Here is a 22,179-nt window from a genome sequence, read left to right as displayed (position 1 = left end):
ACCAAAAAGATAAAGTGTCACCAAGGGGCGGGAGGGCGGCTGACAGGTGGGCAAGCAGAGCCTCAACTGCTGACACAGCCAGGGTCACACGGCCAGGCAGTGGGCCAGAGCTGGCTGCCCCGGCCCAGGAGCTGCTTGTGCCTGCTCCACCATGCCCTCTCATGGCCCTCAAGAGGTGCAGGTCCCCGAGGGCAGCTGAGACCCTGACACTCAAGCTTGGTTCAGCCTTCTCCTGTTTCAAAGCACCCTGAGGCTCCGACACTGGGTGATCAGCAGTGGCTGGGGGGGCCTGGGGACCAGAGGCTACCTCTGGCTTCCCTCACCACCTGGGCTGGCCTCAGCCTCAAGGAGGGAAGAAGGACCTCTGAAATTTCCAACAGCCCGGAGTCAGATAAATGTGGTTTCACGGGAGCAACGTGACGTTTCTCACACCCATGTTATCTAAGAAACCCCTCCCCCACCAGCGGAGTCCCACGTGATACCTGTTCACAGTAAAGTTCTCGAACCCAAAGATGTCGAGAAGCCCAATGGACCGACGGGAGTTCTTCACTTCCTGGGAGGGAGGCTTGTAAATTGCCACATTGATCTTGTCCACGATCCACACGAAGAGCCGTCCATAGATGCCCTGAAAGGTGGCCGCATCAGCCGCACCATCCCCTCTGGAGACAGTCAGCCTTCTGCACCACGTGGCCTTGCCCTAGCGTCGGTGGAATGACATGCTGTCCAAGGCTCAGGCCTCCTCGCGCTGTTCCGCTCAGGCCCTCCTACTGGGACAATTCCCACTGGTTTCCAAGCTCTGTGCAGACAGCAGCTGCAGAGCCTCCCCTGACCCAGCAGGCTGGAAAGGAGCGCTCCTTTGGGCTTCCACTCTCGTCCATCTGTCTCCCCACTCTGCTCTGAATAGCTTGAGGGTCCCAGAGTCTTGGGCACTTGGTGAGTAGCAAGAATGTGGATAGAAACAGGGGGGACTCCGGGCTAGTCAGGTGAGTCTGTCTTCTGCAAAGACCCAAAAAGGTGTCCCCTGGCTGGGAACAGCTGATCAAAGCAGGCCGAGGGTCCAGGGCCTGAGGGGCAGAGCTGGGAAGGCCCCAGGAGACAGCAGCCACCTCTTATGGGATATGTGGACAGGTGGGGCTCAGAGGAAGGCAGGCGGTGTCAGCCTGGACTCCAGCCCAGGGCAGGTGGGGAGCGAGGTCAGCCATGAGGACTCCCGTGTTCTGCCCACCAATAACCCAGCCTCCATGAAGGGCCCACCTTGACAAAGGCGTCTCGCACGTCCAGCGCCTGCTCCCTGCTGAGCGGGGTGGACACGGTCTCCCCACGGGTGATGAGGGTGCGGCTTGTCAGGCAGCCCATTAGGTCTGGAGGGTTCACCTGGTGCAGACACGCAGGTGCTCACCTGCCACCCATCTCTCCCCCACCCACAGCTGGACTCCCCTCCCCTTTCCCACCGGCCTAACCCAAGCTGTTCCCTCCACTAGGAATGCCCTGCCCCACAGCCATAGCCAAATCCCCCCAACTATCAAGCCACCCAGATGATGTCTGGAGGGACTTTCTCTCCCTAGTTCTCCTTGACTCCAGCGTGTTGCCTGTCCCTTCTAGGACCAGCCCAGTTCTGGCTTTGCCCATCCCAGTTTCCCAGCCCAGGTGGTAAGTGACAGACTTGCCGACAGTGACAGACTGCATGGGCGCATGGACACCAGGCCCTCTACCCAGAAGTGCAGACTGAGACCCAAGGGCTAGAAGGACACTCAGGGCCCCCAGCCCAGGCCTCCTGGCCCCACGGTGCCCCGGGCAGCTGGGCTGGGACAGGCAGTGAGGCTCCAGGCTCTGGTCCTGCTCCCCTGGGACGCGAGTCCCAAACTCATCTGGTTCTCAGTGTTGAGCATAACCCTCCCAACCCGGGCTCCCTCAACCTGGTCCCCACATCCCGGCTGCCAAGCTCCAGGTCAACACTGTCTTCAGAGGGACAGGAGCAGGAGTGGCAATGAGGCCAGGTACTGACCTCCAGCAGTGCAGCAGCTGTGGCCAGCGACGGGGAGAAGAGGACCTCGCAGGCGTCCAGGTTTTCAAACGTGCGTGCTGCTGGCAGCAAGGGAAGGGGTGTCGGTCTGGGCAGATTGGCAGAGGGGCCGGAGGAGAGTCCTAGGAGGACCAGGCTGCCACAACTACTCTCAGGGACCTGCCCTGTCCCCAGAGGGCATCAGTACCGTGACTAAATGCTTCTCTGGGTCAATATATGTCTTATGAGTGTTCTTACCAAGAGCCTATGGGCACATGAGGGTAGGGACCCTGCATGCTAGCACCTGGCCTCTGCCTGACATCTAAGCAGCAGATTGCAGCAGCTGCACCTCTCCCCAACCTCTGCCCCAGGCCCCCAGAGCTCTTGGCACCAGCCCTGGTTCCTTAGATTCAGGCCCTACTCCCTCTGGCCTCAGGACCTCTGCAGGACCTCTTCCCTCTGCCTGATGCATCTTTTCTCTTGACCTTTCAAGGTTCACAAATGCTGACTGCCTTAAGGCTGGGATCATTCATTCACTGAGTGAATTTCCCAGAGCTTCGACTCTGCCCAGGGCCCATGCTGGACACCAGGGAAAGGGCCGAGTGGGAGTCAGTGCCCGCCTCAGACAACCATATCCTATCCAGGTGTAGCGATGCCCAGGGAGGGTCGGATAAGTGAGCGTGTTCTCTTCTCTGATCTTCCTCCTTTCAGAGGCTATTTGGTCACTCACAACTCAGTATGAATTAGTTAAGATTTACCCTCTAAGACATTTAACTGTAAGGAAGAAATCAAATGGGGAAGGGGTCTTAAAGGGCCATGGTCAACTCCTAATCTACCTTGTCTGTATCCTACTATGGTGGATTTCTGCATAGTGCTGCCACGCTTAAGGTTGATGTCAAGCTAGCAGACCTCTTCAAATCTCCCTGCAGGAGAATTCTCCCCAACCTCCATCCCAAAGAGGGTACATGCTGGCACAGAAACCATGCCACCAATACCCCGTGGGCACCTCACAGCCTCACCCTCGTATTGCAGGTTGCCCAGGTGCAGGATGGAAGCCAGGAGCTTCGAGATCTCCCAGTTCTCCGTGTCGGTGAACATGAGCACCTTCATGGCGGAGCGGATGTTGGCGTACTCCTGGCTGTCTACCCGGCCCTCGCAGGTTATGCAGTTACCCTGGTGGGGAGGGGGACAGTGGCAAGCAGGAGGACGTCAGGGAGGCCACAGGTACCCCGGAGGCAGTACCTGAGCAGAAGGGTCCTTTCTACCAGGCCAGCCCGGGGCTTGCCTCCTGACCCCTCCCAGGGAGCACCACGTCTAGAAAGTCTAGAAAGCTCCAGCCTGGGCTTGAGGAGAACACACCTCCTTCAAGTGAGAGGAGCCAGGACACAGGTCCAGGCCGGGCCTGGTCACCTGCCTGGCACTCACAGCACCAAGGCCTTACCATGCGTCCCGTGTCCCGGGGGGAAGCCGGCTCCCAGGGGCTGAAGCCCTCGCCAGGTGCCAGGTGGGAGAGGGAAGGGATCAGCAGGTGGGCATTGCCCCTGGCTGTGTGTGTCCAAGTGTGCCAGCCATAGCTGGAAGTGTCCAGGAAGGCCTGTCACTCCCACCACACACACAGGTGTCCCCTCCTGGGACCCGTGTCCCCTCCCCAGGGTCCCCGCCTGGGACTCACCATGGCCAGGTAGTTGTAGTCCGTGGCCTGGCCCAGGCCCAGCTTCCTCTTCTGCTCCTGGCTCATGCCGGCCAGCATGCAGTAGAACACGTGGTAGTTCCTCTCATCCGGGGCCTGCAGTGTGGGCAGAGGTGTGGGGCCAGAGGAGGCCATCAGGAAGCAGAGGGTCCAGGTGGGGAAAGACGGTAAGCATGGTTCACTATTTTGACAAGTGACTGTCCTGGAGAGCCTGGGCCTTCCACGGTGGGACTTCAGGCTCTCGGGCAAGCAGGCGGCAGCCCGGGGAGGGGAGCAGCTGCCAGGGAGGAGCAGAGAGCGTGTGCCCACCCACCGAGGCTGGGGTGTCTGTACCAAGGAAGGCCCAAGTCCGATCCCGCGCCCCAGGGCCCGGCCCACCTGACGACAGACGCGCGACTTCTCCAGCAGGTACTGCTCGATCTTGGCGCCCTCAATGGCGCCCCGGGTGTTGAAGTGGATGTCGATGTACTTCCCGAAGCGACTGGAGTTGTCGTTGCGGATGGTCTTGGCGTTCCCGAATGCTGCGGGTGGGTAGAGGTCACAGGCAAGGTCGAGCCATCCCACCCCGCCCTCAGAGCCCTGGCCGTACCTTCCAAGATGGGGGTGGCCTCCAGGACCTGCTGCTCGATCCACGAGTGCTGCCCACTGATGGCTGCCAGGAACTGCAGGATCAGCTTCGTGCTCTCCGTCTTCCCTGCTCCAGACTCCCCACTGCAGAGGAGGGCGTGGCAGCAGGCCTCAGCCCAGGCTGAGGCACTCAGCAACCCTGTCTGAATCACGGGCTGACAACTGGACTCTTCAGGGCTGAGGGAAGGCTGAAGGAGGCCAGGGCTCTGCCATGCCCACCGGTAACTCTCCCTCCCTGCATTCAGACACACGCCCCCTGACTCCCTCCGTGCTTGCCGTAAAGCACAGCACATATTAGATGCTCAATCAAGCTTTGGCCTTTTATTCTCTGCCCAAGAGAAAAAAGGGAACAGAGATTTCAACTAAACATACCGGAGCCATCAGTAGGCAAGGCTGGCTTTAAAAGCTAGTGTGAGCTTGGGTAGCATTAATCAAGATTGAAGGCCTGGGAAAGGGGAGGAGATTCTCTGTGCTATGACACAGCCAAGTACACAACGTGGTTCTGGAGGAACTTTGTGGCATTTCTGACGGTGGAGCCTGGCAGCGTGAGGAGGCAGCACACCTGATGATACAGCACTGGTCCCGGCTGTTGCGCTTCATGTTGAAGTAGCAATTGTCAGCAATGGCAAAGATGTGGGGGGGCATCTCCCCAATCTTCTTGTTGGTGTACTGGCGGATGTGCTCTGGAGAGTAGATGGAGAGCAGCTGGTAGGGGTTCACAGCCACCAGGATGGAGCCCGTGTACGTCTGCGAAAGGCAGAGTGAGTTCTCAAAATCCCGTGTGGGAGGCTGACCCTAGAAAGCTCCCAGGCTCTGCCTGCTCCTCCCCGGGAAGGGCACTGGCTCTGCAGCCTCATGGGCCTGGGTGGAACCCTGCCTCCTTAGGAGCTGAGGCAGGGTCTTCCGACTAGCTGTGGACTGAGGACGAGTTCAGTCTGGTCTTTTAGACTAGCTAAGTGACGTATTACAACTTTATGAAGATTAAAGGAGATATTTTGTGTGTGTGTGTGTGATCCTGGGGATTGAACCCAGGGTCTCATACGTACAAAGCAAGTGCTCTACCACTGAGCTGCATCCCCAGCCCTTTTAATTTTGAGACAAGTTCTTGCTAAGTTGCTCCAGACAGCCTTGAACTTAAGATCCTCCTGCTTCAGCCTCCCAAGCAGCTGGGATTATTATGTCATGCCTGGTGAGATGACATATTTTAATATTCATAGCACACAGTAGGTATGCCTCAAATATTGGCTCCCACCTTTGCCTCCAAGCCCTGCATCCATACTTTTGGAGTGAAATTAATACACTGGACCTTGTCCAGAGGGGAGACTGGATGGGTGTGGAAGCGGGAAACAAGTCATAAAGAGCTGAAGGACCTGGGCGCTTTAATCCCAGCTACTTGGGAGGCTGAGACAGAGGACTGCAAGTTCAAGGCACCTCCATCTGCTGGGTGGCATAGGCACAGGGACCAGATGCCTTTCTAAGGGCAGTTCTCTACGGGGTGCCTCTTTGGGTACACGGGTTGCCCACCCATGGGCAAGATTTCCCATTAGGAGTGTGGGGCCTGACCACAAGGGACAGCCATCAGACCAGGGAGAGGTGTTCAGGCGCTAATCCTTCCTCCTCCCACCTGAATCCAAAGCTTGAAAAGGTCAGACCCAGCCTGTAATTGGTGATGGACGTATTGACATTTGAGGCCTGGAGAGGCTGAAGAAAAATGTGTCCACACGGGAGGTGACAGCCTGGCCTGTTCCCACCCCCACACCAGGCTTAGTTCATGACCCAGAGCTGCCACCATGCCCAGCAGCCTCAGCCAGCCATGCGAGGAAAGCAAGGCTCCCAGCGTCACGTGACAGGTAAAGCCCACCCTGGCCTGGGTGGGGCTGTGCCAGGCAACCCTGGCCTGGCCACCAGAGACCCAGAGCAGACACACCCTTCTCCCGGCCCAGGACCCTCCTTTCCCACCAAGTCTCTCCCCAGCAGCCCCAGCCAGAAGCAGCCAGGCTCACTGTGCTGATTCATTGCAGCAGGGGCCCAGGCAGGAGGAGAGGTGGTGGGGCGCTGCAGGCCAGAGGGCAGTCGGGCGGGCGGGGGCAGCCGGGACAAGTGAACAGCAAAAGGGCCACACTCACCCGCCCTCCACAGTTGGTCTGAGGTTGCCAAGTGCCAGAGCAGGAGAAAAGGGAACCGGTCAGTGGTAAATGGGAACAGCAGGGACATTCTCCACAGTCAGCGCCCTCGTGGCCAGGCAGGGCTGAGTGATCAGGTGGAGACCCCTCAGCCCCTGCCCTCTACAGCTCAGTCCTGCCCAGCTGTGGGAACCAGCTGGAGTGATCTCCAGGCGGGGAGCCTGCTCCAGACGACTGTAAAGACTAAAGGACTAAGACTTAGCTGTGCCAGGTGCCTGGTGCATGAGTGGCAGCTTGCTGTCAACTCCTGCTCAAGTGTGTGGCTCCTCTGTCCAGCTGTCACCACAGCGGGAAGCTGCCTCCCTGCAGTCTCCCCACAGCCAGGGGCTGGACCATGGGAGCTCAGACGCAGACCCTGGGCTCACCACGGTGGGTGTTGGAGGGGGCGGCATGGGTATCAAGCACAGAGGGAAGAGGCATGAAAGGGCATGACATTTGGGAGGTCTGTTGGAAAAGGTCACCCTGGCAGCCATGAGGGACAAACGGCGGTCACCAAGGCGGGAGGCAGACACCATTTCAGACCTAATGAGCCAGCCTATAGCAGGAGGTGAGAGTCAGTAATACTGGGAGACTCAGTGGCCAAGTTCAGGGCAGGAACAGTGACAGAAAGGGACACAGGGGACAATAAGACACCATGAAAAACTTCCTGGGCCGGGGTTTGACCCTCCTCTCCCCTTCATGGCTCCTGTGCCCTCTCCTGGACACCGGGCCCTTCGTCCCACCCCCAGAGATTCCGGTTGATGTTCAGTAGCAAGTCCCAGCCCAAGCTCCCCTCCCGTCCCCCGCACCCCCTCAGTGCTCCCGATGGGCCCACAGCTCTGTACAGGGCAGGGACCTGGGAGGCCCAGCACCTCCCCCTCATCCTGCCCCTCCCCCGCACCCCTTCAGGCCACCTCATCCTCACCTCAGTGGGGATCTCCGGGCTCCCACACTTGTCCCTGCAATCTCCCTCTGTTTCACTCAGAGCCAGGGTGGGTTTTTAAAAGATCTGACTGTGTCCCCCATTCAGCAGTTTCCCACGTCCTTTCCCTGCCCCTGGCCCCTGCCGTCACAGCCAGGAGGCCTCCCTGTTAAAACTTCAAGGCCCCACACGCCCCTCGGTCATCTTCCCACGCCCTTCACCCAGCTAATTCCTTCTTATCCCCGGGTCCAAGCTGAAATGACACCCCCTCCAGGAAACAGCAGGTCCTGTGACTCGCCTGACCCCCACACAGTCCCTTTAGTTCACCTCCCTGGCTCCTCCATTGTTCTGGTTCAAGGCCTCTGTCCCCTGTGCCTGGCACCGCACATGTCACATAGGATACGCTCAGCAGTGTTTGCTGAAAGTGTGGCTATTTTAATGGGCTGAGTGGACAGCATTAACTTCTCTCCCCAGAAACAAGCAGGGAAGGGAGCTGGGGACAACCCGAGGCAGCCCCATCCACCCTGCCAGAGGGACCCAGTGCAGCTAGTGCCAAAGGGGCAGAAGGCTGTAAAGAGTCATTTTCTGGGCTGGGGAGACAGCTCAGCTGGTAGAGTGCTTGCCTCGCAAGCACAAAGCCCTGAGTTCGATCCCCAGTACCGCAAAAAAAAGAGAGAGTCATTTTCTTTCTGTGTAAAAGAACATAAAAAAAATTACACACTCACACATACTCACACACACACGCACACGCAGTCTTTCTCTTGGAGGATCAATACAAAATCAGGAGCAGTGGGTCTCTCTTGGTTTGAAGGAGAACTCCATTTGTAGCCCAGGTAACAATTTAAAAATCCATACCCACAACGAGGCCTCTTTCCTCAGTATGGAGGACCCGCCCTCGCAGGAGAGTGGGCACAGACCAACTGCCCTGTGGGGCGCGGCACACTGTGGGCCTCCATCACCCTTGTTCCAGAGAAGGTCACTGGAGGCACATTGTCTCTTCTCAGATGGGAGAACGGAACCTCCCAGAAGAAGAGACTGGCCGAGGTCACCCAGCAGATAACACGGAGTGGGGTGAATGAGGACACTGGCTCTAAGCCCAGCACTGTCTTCTCCATGGAGGCTCCCCCGGCCCCCAGGATCCCCTCTGTGGGACCCACAGAGCTGGCAGCTGGTGGTGGGAAGAGAGCAGGAGGCCTGGCCTCAGCTGGCACTGAGACCCTGGCCCCCTCTGGGCCTCAGGGAGATGGGTTCTCTGAGGTCTTGGCATAGCCCCCCAAGCCCCCTGATCTCTTCTCTCTGAAGGTCCAGGGCAGCAGATGTTTATGGTCAATACCTTCTTGTTCAAGCCTCCAGGAATAAAACCTGCCCCATGGAGCACTGGAGGAGATAAGGCCTATTCCCAAGCCAAGGACATAGCGCATGTGGTCCCTAAGGGCCTCACACCCCTGGGTAGAGACCAGGGATCTCTGTGAGGCCACAGAACTGTGGCAGGAACCATTCCACCTCCAGCCCCCCTCTTCTAGAAAGCCCCCAGGGCTGCCACCCGGGCTCCCCGCATTCAGCAGTCGGCAGGTCCTAGAGACAAGAGCGCTCCCTGGCTCAAACACCTGCCCAGAGCCAGAGGTGCTCTCCCCACGTGAGAGCCCATGGCACCCACGGGAAGGCTAAGACCAGGGGCCAGGGACTCCCCTAGGGTTACTTGCCAAGGCTGGATTCTGCCCCCCACCTCCAAGGCAGGGCTCCAGCCTCTCAGCATCAGGGACCTCGGGGCCCCTACCGACCCTGCCATCTATTCCCCATAGGACTGAGGGATGACACTTGGCTCCTGGAACCACCAATCAGGGCTGCTAGGTGTCTTTCAAGGGCCCACCCCTCTTCTGGGATGCTCAGTGCTGATCTGTGGCCAGGCAAGACCCAGGTAGATAGGAACAGGGTCCACCCAGCCTTCTGCTGTGAGCAGCTGAGGTAACCTGAGGAAATCCTGGGTGCTTGCACCAGGGAAACTCAATCCATGAAGTGATGGGGTTGCCATGGGTAGCGACAGGTCCAGTTTCTGGGTGGGCAATGGCCCGGATGCTTCTTCACAGCCCTGCTCTAGTCCTCGTCCACCAAGACACAGAACCATGAACTCAGAGAGGCGAGGCAACCTCCCCCCACCTCGTACCCTGAGTCTCAGGCTCCGGAACAAGCCAAGCTGTGCCCTTCCAGATGCCACGGCTGGGTTCCCTGGCCAGAGCCCCAGCCAAGCAGGGAGCTCGCTCACCTCCTCTCAGTCACCCCTGTCCCTCCCAGAGGGGAGCTCAGAAAGGTGACTGGTAGAACTTTTGTTTTGGTACTGGGGATTGAACCCAGGGACCCTCAACTATGAGCCACATTCCCAGCCCTTTTTATTTTTTATTTAGAGACAGGGCCTCAAAAAGTTGCTAAGGGCCTGTCTAAGTTTCTGAGGCTGGTTTTGAACTTGCGATCCTCCTGCCTCAGCCTCCTGAGCCACTGGGATTACAGGAGTGCACCACCGCGCCTGGCTGGTAGGAACTTCTAATGAGGCAAATTTCTGAGAATCCATGAACCTCCAGAATTATTTTCTTTGATCCGTAGTCAGCCCATTCAAGGGCATAATGTCCCTGATGTCCAGGCTGAACTCTGCGGCTGCAGCTAATCCAGTTACCACCTTCCCCCAGTTTCAAAAGCAAGAGTCACTGACTCTAGTCAGGCTGGTGCCCTTCCCCTCTCCCTCACAGCTCCCTCCCGATTCTGCCTGTTCCTGGGTTCGGCCTAATCCTGCCCCCGCCCCCTCCAAAATCCCTAAACCACATCCTAGTGCCTCTGTTACTCTAAGCCGCGGATCTGCAGGATCCCTGACAGGGACAACTCCCATCATGCCCTGTTCCTCCCCTGTGAAGGCGGCCCTCAGCTCCTCCTGATAGGAGTGGGCACTGGGGTCAGGCCTCAGCACATGGGCAATGGTGGAGCATCCATCGGCTCTGGCAGGCACCTCCTCTGACAGGCAGGCGGACAGGCAGGCATCCACTCATCTATCACACTGCCCAGGCCTGGGTGATGGCCACAGAGAGCTCTAGGAACCTCCTGTGGTCACCTGATCTCCAGGGAGAAGAGAAAGGGGTCCTTAACATTTTTCAAAAGCAAAAAGTGTTCCTGTGATCAAAAAACACAAGAACCTGTGATCTCCAGGCCCTCATCTTGAGTTCTCTGAGCCCCTCCCCTTGATCAGGGCTGTCCCAGCTCAGTTATCCCTGGAGGAAGGGAGGGAGGGCTGGTGTGAATGTCAGGAGGACGGTCTTAAGGCCCTTCTCCATCCGCTCCAAAGGACACACACTCAGCCTCCCCTGGTCTTTAGGACCCAGTGTCAACCCCACAGCAAACACCCAACAGAGCCACAGCTCCTCAGCTCCTGGGCAAAGTGCTAAGCCTGTCGCAGACCCAGCCTGGCTGCCCAGCGGCTTCAAGGCCCACAGAGGCACCTGGGCCTATCATGCAATCTGCCCCTCTCCCAGCCACAGAGCCCACCAGCGAGGCCTGGGAGGACAAGCCTCAGACCAAGTGGCTGCAGGCAGAGTCCCTTTCCCTGTCCCAGGAGCTTGGGCTGGAGCGGGCCATGGTAGTACGCACGTAGATAAGGTGGTCCCGGTAGCGGATGAGCAGGTTGCGCAGGATGCCTGCCTCGTTGAGGTCCCCCAGGCGAATCATGTCCTCCACACCGTGGACTGAGGTGGGGTGCATGGGCTTGATGTGTGTGGCGTTTTGCGGGGAGATCCAGTGTTCCTGCAAGGAGATGTGGCCCCTAGGTCAGCTCACTTGCCTGGGCCCAGGCTGCGTGCTGCTCAGGAAGGGGCCCTGGAGGAGCTGGAGGAGCTGGAGCCTGGGGTCTGTGGGTCTGGAGTGGAGCTTGGGGGGCAAATACTGTTCGTTCTAACAGGTTTGAGTCTTAGCATGGCACTGCCTGCCCCACCCCTGAAGGTAGCTCTTCCTTCTCTTAGGAGGTACTCTCCAGACCTAAGAGGTGGGCAGGACAGGGACTTTGGTACCTTCAGACAGTTGTCATCAAAGGGATCAGATTCCCTCCAGTCACTTTTCATGACAGAGTGGAAAGTGTAATAATTGAAGTTAGACAGACTTGGCTTCAAATCCAAACTCTGGTAAACAATTGCATAAAAAGTAATTTCAGATAGTCCAAGAATAAACTGGGAGGCGCTTGCGATAGAGAACTGAGAGGGAGCTACTATAGATGGGTGGTCAGGGACCACCTCTCCAGGAGGTGGCATTTGAATTGAGATCTGAGTGAAGACAAAGAGATCTCTGTTAAAAGATGTCATGGAGGGAATGCCAAGCCCAGGAGCGGCAAAAACAGTGCTTCTGAGGCTTGCATAGGTGTGGCACGTTCAAGGGAAAACTAGGGGACCAGACAGTGGCGATGGGCAGAAGTGGGTCCACCAGGATATATTTCACAGGGACTGCTGATGATGTATGTGGAGCTAGGAGAGAACTTTCCATTCCTGTGAGCTGGAGCAGAAACATGCAGGCTGCCTTCCTGGCTCTCCCCTGCAATACTCCCTTCTGCCAGGAGGTGGCAGACAGGTGCACCAGAGAGGTTCATTGGCTCTTCACACTTTGCAAAGCCCTAGTTCCCCAGGGTGCTAAGGAGCTGCCCTGCCTGGAGTCTCCAGCACATTCTCTTCACGTTTCCAGACCCTGCACAGAACAAGAGCCTGACCTGTGCTCTAGATGTAGGTCACAGCCCTACAGACCTCCTATACCATGGAACCAGGCAGGAACCTGACAGCTGAGGTGAGAAGGAACCTCTCTGCCTCCTCCCAACTCAGGTAGATGTGATGCACGTCATGTCTTCCCACACCTGCGCCTCCTCAGGCTCGTCTCTGGCATAACAAACCCCATCAGCTAGATACTAGAATAAAACTGGGCAACCCCCCCCCCACCACCACCTGGTTACCATGTCCTGCCCATTCAACCCTTTGAGCCCTCCAGCCCACCTTGCAGCCCACACCCTGACCCACCTGTCCTGGCCTATCTCCTGGGACAGGGTGGTGGCCTGATCAAGGCACTCAGAGGGATCAGGGCAGGGCCAGGCACAGTTACCTCGGCATTTCAGGCACTTCCAGGAAAGGAGCATTTAATCTGGGCCAGGCCCTTAAACAGACCTCCCTGAGGCATGAGGGGGCCAAGTGGTGAGGTCAGAGAACTTTCCAGTCCCCTGTGGAACATTCTTCTCTCCTAGGCACCCCATTTCTTGATAAAGGCTGATCCATTTGGAAAATTCCCTCTGCCTGACTTGGTGCCAGGCCTTGAAGTGGGCCAGAGGGGAAAGAGCCTGGACTGGGTCTCTGTCCCCCAGCACCTCCCATGGCAGCTCAGCCAGAGTCTAAGAGGCAGCTCAGCCATATGTGCTCTGGAGGTCCACCTCACCCTCTGGAGCCTCCACCTCAGCCGTCAAGTGGGAACGGGGGCACAAGGCCTTCCTGGGCATGCGGGCAGCGCTGACATACCTAACGGCCATGCCGTGCTGGGGCCTGGCAAATGCTAGCACTGGGGATTAGCCCTCTGATGCTTTTTGTTCTACAAGGACGATGTGTGCTCACTTGTTCCTCAGAACGTCCCTTACAGAAGCACAGCCCCTGTGCTACAGTAACAAGTCAGATTCCAGGGAAGAGGCAGAGCAGAGCTGCTCCCGCCTGCTGTGTGGGAGGACGCACCGAGGAGGCCAGCAGCCCCCAGCGCAAGGTCCACTGCCCCACAGCACTGACCAAAGTGCAACCCGGTTAGCAGCCAAGGCCGGGTGCTGAGGGAACGCCAGAGAGATAGAGACAGACAGACAGACAGACATGACAGAGAGAGACAGTGAAACAGACAGAGACAGAGAGGGACAGAGAATGAAACAGGGACAGGGAGACAGAGAGAGAGAGAGAGAGAGACTTAGAGAGACAGAGAGAGACACACACAGAAAGAGAGGACACGGACAATTCCAAGACCAGGGTGTGATTGCCAAAGGGCTGGCCTGGGACTGAACTTGGAGAGAGGTTCTGCAGAGGAGGGGAAGGAGCACACACAGGCTAGGACGGAGGGGGCCCTGGGGTTCCAGTGAGGACGGGGCCCACAACCCTTCACACGTCTTTCCTACCAACCTCCCCTGGGCATATGCTCTCCTGGGCTCGGGGAACCAAAAGTGACTAGCAGGGTCCCTGTTCCCAAGTTGCTGGGGGTCTGTGGGAGCACAAGGCTGTCAAGAGCAGTGGCCTGTTGGGGGAGAGGGCACAGGAGAGAAGGGGCCAGACCCCAGAGGCCCAGTACCACTGAGGCAAACCCCAGTCCCCTAACTTGGCATCCCCTGCTAGCCAGTAATGCCCTCCCCCACTGTGGCCCCCACCTTCAGGGCCTTGGTGGGGGAGGGGAGAAGGGGACCTTCAGGATCAGGTGACACAGGTTACGGGACACCATCTGACGTGCAACATGACCCAGGTGAAACTCAAGCCTGCAGACAGAGCCCCAGTCCCCACCCTCCAGGCTCAGGCAGGTTCGGGGGCCTGTTTCCCTGACAGCAGGGCCCTGCTCCTTGCTGCTGTGTCTCTAGCCTCACTGTGGCTTCCTGGAGGAGTGACGGGAAGGCCCTCCTCTAAAGCCCGGAGACAAAAGCGTGGTAACAGACCTGAATCCCACCGCCTTCACTGTGGTGTTGACAGGGGACACTCATGCGCAGAGGCCAGAGGCCCTGGGTTCTGATTCCAGACCATCATTAGCTGTGTGACTAGCCATGTGGCCCTCTCTGTGCCTTAGAGCCCCATGGAACAGTTACTGCCCACCCTGAACTTCCAGATGCCATGAGGACCCAAAGACAGAATGTGCATCAGAGGGCTCTGTAAACCCTGAGGGTGCCCTTGGGGACCTCCTCCATGGATAGGACCTCCAAGAGCCTCCACGAGCCTCCACTCATGGGTAGGACCTCCTGAGCCCTCCTCTCCCAGCAGAGCCTCCCGTTCCTCTTTGTCCTAACTGTCCCTCCTCAGGTGTGGAGGCTAAGTCGGTGTCTCAGGCCTAGTACTGGACATAATACAAGTTATAATAAGTTGAATTCCCGGGGTCCTTTGTGTCCTGGCTAAGCTGCAACCATGCACTCTGCACTCCATCTACATGTCCCCCATGTCACCTATACAGGTATGCACGGTGCATGTGCAAACGCACCAGGACTTCCCGGTGGGCTCCTGTATAGACCTTCTCCAGGGAAGGCCTGCCTCTGCAAGGCCTCCAAATCACCGCCTATCACACTCGTGCTTCCTGTGTCCCTTCCCTTCTGAGTCAGGGGAGGGAAAGGGTCCACCTGTTAGATGGATTCCCAGGGCAGCACCAAGGTGCCACAACCCGACAGCAAGACTCTAGGTTTCCACACCGACATGAACCGTCCGAGGCACTCTGCCTGCCGTGTCCCCATGGGCAGCCACACTATGAGATAGTCACTGTCATCCCCATCTTACAGAAGAGGACACTGAGGTTCAGAAGGGAAGGAGACGTGACCAAGTTCGCACAGCTGGTAAATGGGCAAAGTGGGTTTGCATCCAGTCTGTCGGACCTCAAAGCACTCCCGTGTCCAAGGGGCGTTTCCAGCACCTACCCCTCACCCCAGTACTGAGCAGAGCGGAAGGAAGAGCCTGTGGAAATGGAACAGGAAGCTGGGCAAGGGGAGCTCCCTCCAGCTGGAGGAGTGGGTACCTGAGAGGCAGAGGGGGCGCAGGCACTGCCTCCATCCCCCGTGACAGGTTACTGCCTGGCCCCTGCCTCGGGACACAGATCAGCCTGTGTCGCCCTGAAGCATGGGCAGGTGGAGGAAGGGGTGACTCACGTTGCCTTCATCGTCCACCACCTGGATCTGCCCAGAGTCACAGAGCTTCACCACCGCCCCGATGGGCACGTCGAACTCCTGCCCGGATCTCAGGGCCATCCACACATAGTCCCCCTGGGGAGAGAGAATCCCAGGATGGCTGAGCAGGGCGGAGAACCAGGCACCTCTTCCAGGATGCCCCAAGCCCACACCCCACACCAGCAGAGGGAGAAAAGGGATCAGGCCTGCTGGGAACTTCTGGTGCCAGGCCCTGAGCTGGGGCTTGTGTGGGGTCATCGTCTCTCCTCAGAGCAGCCATTATTCTCCCCACTTTACAGATGAGTAAGCAGAGGCTCAAAGAGGAAGAGCAGCCTCACAGCAGGACTTTGGCCCTGGCCTGTCCAAAGCCAGCTCCCCCATGGTTCTGCTGGCTACACATGTACGACCCCCTCACTGGAGTTTAGGCACAAACACCAAGCCTCCCTCCCAGAGCACTCCCTCTCTGTCTGAGGAAGTGACCTCAGGGACCCCAGGCTGGTGAACGCTGCAGGTCCCACCTCTGCAGGGTCAACTCTCACCATCCTCCTAACAGTTTCCTTTCCATACACTCGCTGGGCTGAGCCCGGGATGAGAGACAGCCACAGGTCTCCTGGCTCATGCGGACAACCCCAGCCTTGAGGGAGATGGTGTCCCTGCAGCATCTGGCCTAGGGCTCTCAGCACATACTGAGGGCTCACAGAGGCCAAATCAAACTCGGAGAAAAGTGCTGAAACAACCGCATTCAGTGCTGATGTATTCAACACGCATGTATTGAACACCTACTGAGTACAAGGCCTGGCAGGCCTCAGAGACAAAGGTGTCTACCTTCTAGTTGAAGAAGACAGAAAATAAATAACTGAGCAAATCTATTAACATAATCCCTTTGGACATGGGTAAGTGATTCTGAGGGAGTTACCAGGCCAATGGCAGAGCCAGGCAGCCACCCTTGGCCTCAGTAGCCATGAGGCCACACTCTGTGGGGGGAAATCTCTGGGCTGAGACCTGAGAAGCAGCAGCTAAAGAAAGGGCAGGGGTAGTGTCTGGGCAGGAGCTGAGGAAGAGAGGAAGGTCAGAGGTGGACAGGCCCAGGACACAAAGGTCCTTCTTGACTTAGATTAGATTTTATTCCAATCCTAATAAAAGTACTCTTTTTTCGGGTGTTTTCCCAGGTGCGAGGGAGAATTTAGACATCCTCATAAAAAGGTGACTTCATATCGAGCAGCAGTTAGAAACATGACTGATGAACATGATTCTCAGTGACGGGGGATGGCCCAGTGGGAACAGCTCCGGGCTGGGAGTCAGGCGGCCGTCCAGGCCCTGCTCCGGGGCCTCTGAGCCTCAGTTTCCTCACCCCTCCCCGAGTCCAAGGTCAGTTGACAATGGTTTCAGTCTCCTGTTCCCATCAGAAATTTGCCAGTGGGCAGGAGTTAGGACGTGTTAGGAAAGGCTAGTTCCAAACTCAAGGTTCCTCTCAGAAAGTCAAGAAAAAAAAATGGAGGGGCTCTGAGCAGGGGAGGCCTTGTGTCTACAGAGCATCCGCTGCAGGCCGGGGGCTCCAGGGACGCTTCCCAGAGCTGCCCCTTCCATCCTCACGGCCCTGAGCTTCTTGCCCCAACCTTCAACTGCCCCTCCCCAGGGCAACTTACCTGCACCTCCTCCCCTCCCCAGCCCTGCAGCGTCTCTCTACTGGCCTGCCCTGCTGGCAGGAGGCTGTCACTCTGGGGGAGCCGCAGGGAGACAGCCGTCCAGGGCAGGAAGCAGGCCCAGGCTGCAGAGAAATGAGTGGGAACCAGGACAGGCACCAGGTCACACAGGGCCTTGTAAGCCACAGACAGGAGCTGGGCTTTCTTTTAATTTATGACAAGAAGCCATTGGGAAATGGCAATAGATTTACATATTCAAACTTTCACCCTGGCTGCTGAAGAATGGAGTAACCCCTCGGGCTCCACAGAGGGCGGGCTGGGCCTCTTCCCAACCAGGCAAAGCTGGTCCAAGCCTCTCCTTGGTGACTCCCCAGAGCCAAGCACAGCAAAGGCCTCAGTGAGAGAGGAGTGAGTGTGTGAAAGTGAGAGGGTGTGAGAGCCAGAGAGGGCGGGGCCTTGAGGAGGGAGAGCCCTGCACAGGCTGGCATCAGCTAGCTGCACCCCTGGCCTTCATGGTCAACGCTCATGCAGAGCATTCCGCCTCTGTTTTATCTCTCAAAAGAGTCAAAATGTGCCCAAGTTCACACAGTGGTTTTGTGGTAGAGCCAGGACTGAAGTTCAGGCCCCAAAGACTCCAGACCAAGTGCCTTTCCCAACATTCCCTGGGCCCAGCTCTGAGCATGAGAGAGCACTGATAGGGTCTCTGGCCTTGGCTGGCTCTTAGGCCCAAAGGAAAGCTGGAAACAGGTTGACGACAGCTGGAGGACATCTGGCCCACCACAGAGAAAAGAAATTTCCCACGGAGAACACAGAAAAAAAAAAAAAGAAATACCTGAAACAGGCAGGAAATGGCGACTCAGAGAGGCCGAGTGAGGTTCTCAGAGCCACACAGCAGGCAGAAGTGACTAGATTCTTCAAACCTCAGACTGTCACCAGAGCATTTCTGCTCCAGGTCAGAGCTTGCAGGAGAAATTTCAAAGGGCAACTAAGAGGCTTCAGAGAGAAATTCTGAGACCCTATAGGGTGTGATCCCAGGACAAGTCCTTGAATCAGCATGTAGCCAGGAAGTAAGGATCCCCATTTTACAGAAGAGGAAACCAAGGCTCAAAGAGAAAAGGGAACTTGGCCAGTCACTCATCCAACCAGTGAGTTAAGCCTGTTAGCATCTGCAGAACAGAGCCTGAACCAAAATAGGGTGGGCCAGGAACCGCCAGTTGATCCAGGGAAGGGAGGAAGATATGAAAGAAAACCAAGTTTAATCGAGGGCAGGAGGGCAGCAAGGAAAGGGAACCTGGGCTCTAGCTCTAATCCCACAACCCCTCCCATCCCTGTGGCCAATTCCCAGGCCACCATGATTGCGTCTGCTCCCATAGCCAGGGATGACTTCATGCACCATGAGAGGCACCCCTCTAGGAACCTCACCTTGAAGTGGAGATCCCCTTTGTGACATGGCACATGCCTCAATGTGGCTAACTTGGGCCAGTTCCCAGCTGTCCAGATGTCAAAAGAACGGCTGGAGCAGAGAGCCTCCCAGGACCCTACCAGTTTTGCAGGATTCCAGAGTAGTAACTTCCTAGAATGAGTCTAAATATTCTCAAGGGTACCCCAAAACACAGTGGGGCCTACCCGTAAAAAAGCCAGCACGCAGCCATAGTAAGTTCTAATTTCAGTTCTGCCCCTGATGCTGTGTGACTTTGGGTAAATCATTCAGCCTCTCTGGACCTCACTTTCATCAGCCCTCAAATGGAAGCAATCAATGAATGTCAAGAAAAGTGACACATGCAAATGCAAGCTCTCCTAGCTGGCTCCCCTCCTCCCAGGCCAGTCTAGGATCAATATGAACTCTCCACAAGGCCTTACTTAGGGCTTTCTTCCTCTTCCCCACTTGCGGGTCTTCAGGGCTCAGTCCCTATTTGCAGAACGAGGACACCTGAATGTGGACACCCACCCCCACCACGTATCTCCATAATCAGTCTGGGCCACCGGTTTTCTCAGCCCCATTTCACAGATGGGAAGGGAGATCCAAGTGTCTAACCAGAGGCACCCATGAGCAAACAACAGTGTCCAGCGGCTAACCTTTGGATAGAGGGGACGGGAAGGCTGGCAGTCAGCCTATGGGCAATCAGTTGGCTAAGGTGCTTCCGTGCACCTGCGGGCAGTCCCCGCTCTGGACCCAGCAAAAGCCAGGAGGTCTCCTCCTCGTGTAGCCCATCTGGATCCCCCACCGCCCCAGGTGCCCCCCAGGAAGGCCGCCTTGGGCCGGGTTCCTGCTGGGGTAGGGGTGTCAGGGATCCCACGCAGCATCCTGGGGCTGCGGTCCTAGGGCTTTGCGACCCTACGCCTTCCTGGCTTCAGGCCCGCGGGAAACAGGCCCGGGCGCGCCCTCCCGCCCGGCCCGTCTCACCGGCAGGACCGCGTAGGTCTTGAGCGCCTGGTTCAGGCTGCGCACCAGCGCCCACTTGCCGGGCTGCCGGGCGCGCGCCTCGCCGGGGTCAGCGGGGCTGCCGGGGGACTCCATGGCGCGGAGGGTCTGGTGGCGGCGCGCCGCTCGGGCTCCCTAATTCACCTAATCCCCTGCGCGCTGCCCGGGAACCCTAAACCGGGCCATCTGCCGCGGGCCCATGGCAACGGCGGCTTAGGTGACGCCCGCGGCGGGAACGGGGAGGGGGCGCTCGCCGCCCGGACCCCTCCCATCCCGGCGACCCCGGCACCTTCACCTCCTGGGTTCCAGGTGGCTTCTCTAGGTCTGCAGAGCCCAGCCTTGGGGCCCCGGGGAACTTGGCTCCTGGAATCTCACCCTGACTGCAGTTTTGGAGAAAATCAGTATTTTTTTCTGTGGAAGAAAATGCAGGGATGTTATTGAATAGAACTCAACAAACCGCATTTTCAGACTAAGGGGAGGGTGGTCTCTGGCTCGCTGGCCACCTCTGGAGACTGAAAGCAGATAAAAATCATTCTTCAGGGACACCTTTGTGGGAAAAGGCCCTGGAAGAACCTGTGTCCGGTCCTCTTCACCTGGCCTCTGGGGTCAGCTCTGAGTGATGTCCAGCTCAAGGAAGAGCCACTGAGGCCTGGCGCCAGGTCCCTGGATTCCCCAGGACGCTGAGCCACCACAGTTCAGAGATCACCCACAGCGGGCCAAGCAGGGCTCCTGTGTCCTGGCACCCACACAGGGCTGGGCATCTGCCTCCAGTCCATGCTAGGTGGTGAGCTGAGGTCTCTGACCTGGCCAAGGCCCAGGCCCTGTGACTCCCAGTTGACCCTACCTCTGGCCTCTACCTGCTTATCTCTGTCCTCTTCCCTCATTCTCGCCTGCCCCGCATTCATTTTTGACCTTCAGCATTATCTGGACTCCTGGAAGCCCAACGGCTGCCCCAGCAAACAGCAGTGAGGAGTAGAGCTTGGAAAGGGCAGGGAAAGGGCAGGGAGGGAGGCAGTGAGGCCACAGGCTGAGGCTGCCATGGGGTGGGCCTCCTTCCTGTCCCTAGCCACAGGGAGCAGGGCTCTTCCCCCAGCACAAAGCTGACTGACCACAGTGACCCTCACCCCCTCCTACACTCCTTCAAGGATGCACCTTTCCAGAAAGGTCCTTCCCCAGCCAATCCCAGAGCAACTGCCCCTCTCCCTGCCAGCCGTCCCCTGGACTTCACTGGAACAGGACCAGCCTCTCAGACACAAGGAAGTGCTGGTGCTAGACTCAAGAGCACCTTCCATCTGTCCACAAAACCATCCTTCACCGAGCTCAGGTTCAGAGCAACGCGCAGAGGCTAACTGTTCACAAGACATGTCCTCAGAGTTCCCTGCCTAACAGGGAGGACGAACCCAAACCCAGATAAGGATGGTACCACCGGGTAAAGGACACAGTGTCTGAGAGCGTGGACCCTGGAGCCAGAGGGCGTAAGTTCAATCCCAGCTCAGCCTCTCGAAGGCCGTGTGGCCTTGGGCACACTCCTCCACCTCTGGGGGCCTTTGTTTCCTAATCTGTCTGCACCACTAGGGTTCTCGTGGGATGAAGAGGTTAAGATGTCTAATATACTTTGGTGCCTGTGGGAATAAATGCTGTGTGCATGTTGATCATTATTAGCTGAGGAAGTCGTGGTAGGGGTGACCTCTGGGGGTCAAGATCCTTTAGGCACACATAACAGGAAAGGCATTCCGGGAAGCGGGGGCAGCACAATGCAAAGAGAAGAGGGGAGAGGGCCCTGGGGAGCCTGCATCCAAAGTCCCTGAGCTGGAGGAACAGGTCCCTTCCCCAGGGACAAAGACCAAGAGAGGCTCGAAAGCAGCAAGAAAGGTTGCTCACTATGTACAAACCACCAGGGCCTGAAGATAGCAAGTTCATATACTTAAAGTATTGAAAGAAGAGCAAAAAACTGTCAGCTAAGATTTCTACATCTGGCATAGTTATCTTTCAAAAATGTAGGAAAGATTAGGATGTTCCTAGATAAATAAACACAGAGGGAGTTTGTCACTCGCTGACCTGTCTTATACAAAGTGCTACAAATCAAAGGACATAGAAGAACAATAAAACAAACATCTAGATTGAAAAATGGGCAGAGGACTTCAACAGGCATTGCTCCAAAAGTTCAGCCACCTTGGGAAAAAATTCAAAATAGCATTGTTACGTGATCCAGCAATTCTAGTTCTGGGCATATACTCCAAGGAATCGAAAGCAGGGTCTCAAAGAGGTATTTGTGCCTCCACATTCACAGCAGCACTGTTCACAAGAACTAAAACAGCGAAACAGCCATGGTGCCCTTTCATGGGTGATTAGGTAAGCAAGATGTGGTGGATACAGTCTGTGGAATATTATTCAGCCTTAAAAAGGAAGGAGTCCTGTCACATGCTACAACGTGGAGGAACCTTGAAGAAATTATGCTCAGTGAAATAAACCACCATGAAAAGACAAATAGTGCATGATTCCACTTATGTGAGGCACCTAGAGTAGTCAGGGAAGTGGCCAGGAGCTGGGTTATGGGGGAGAATGAGGAGTTATTGCTTAATGAACAGACATACAGATTTGCAAATGAGAAGAGCTAGGGAGATGGATGATGGCAATGGCAGTCACGACATTATGAATGTATTTAATACCACTGAGCTGTGTACATAAACAGGGGCAAGACGGTAAATTTTGTTATATATATTTACAAAAAATGAAAAATTGGAAAAAAATCATAGAACACTAGATAGTAACTCAAACCCATATGAAGACAAAAGGAAAGCTAGTAAGAATGACCACGGAAGTAAA

General features: G+C 56.8%; 1 protein-coding gene across 1 annotated transcript in view; it reads right to left on the bottom strand.

Annotated features, from left to right (window-relative positions):
- The window catches only part of Myo7a (myosin VIIA), a 74,971-nt gene that overhangs the window by 46,282 nt on the left and 6,510 nt on the right, over positions 1-22,179 (bottom strand). The window contains exons 3-12 of the mRNA XM_047518876.1: positions 15,271-15,384; positions 11,034-11,186; positions 4,882-5,066; positions 4,282-4,403; positions 4,071-4,213; positions 3,675-3,788; positions 3,022-3,175; positions 2,006-2,082; positions 1,255-1,374; positions 483-625 (exon numbers count right to left, since the gene is read on the bottom strand). Of these exons, the coding sequence (XP_047374832.1) occupies positions 483-625; positions 1,255-1,374; positions 2,006-2,082; positions 3,022-3,175; positions 3,675-3,788; positions 4,071-4,213; positions 4,282-4,403; positions 4,882-5,066; positions 11,034-11,186; positions 15,271-15,384 (1,325 nt within the window). The remainder of the gene's footprint in view (positions 1-482; positions 626-1,254; positions 1,375-2,005; positions 2,083-3,021; positions 3,176-3,674; positions 3,789-4,070; positions 4,214-4,281; positions 4,404-4,881; positions 5,067-11,033; positions 11,187-15,270; positions 15,385-22,179) is intronic.

This window comes from Sciurus carolinensis, chromosome 11, assembly GCF_902686445.1.
Source record: "Sciurus carolinensis chromosome 11, mSciCar1.2, whole genome shotgun sequence".
In the NCBI taxonomy this organism is placed as follows: domain Eukaryota; kingdom Metazoa; phylum Chordata; class Mammalia; order Rodentia; family Sciuridae; genus Sciurus; species Sciurus carolinensis.
Note: the sequence above shows the minus strand (reverse complement) of the source record. Positions and strands in the feature narration are given on the sequence as shown.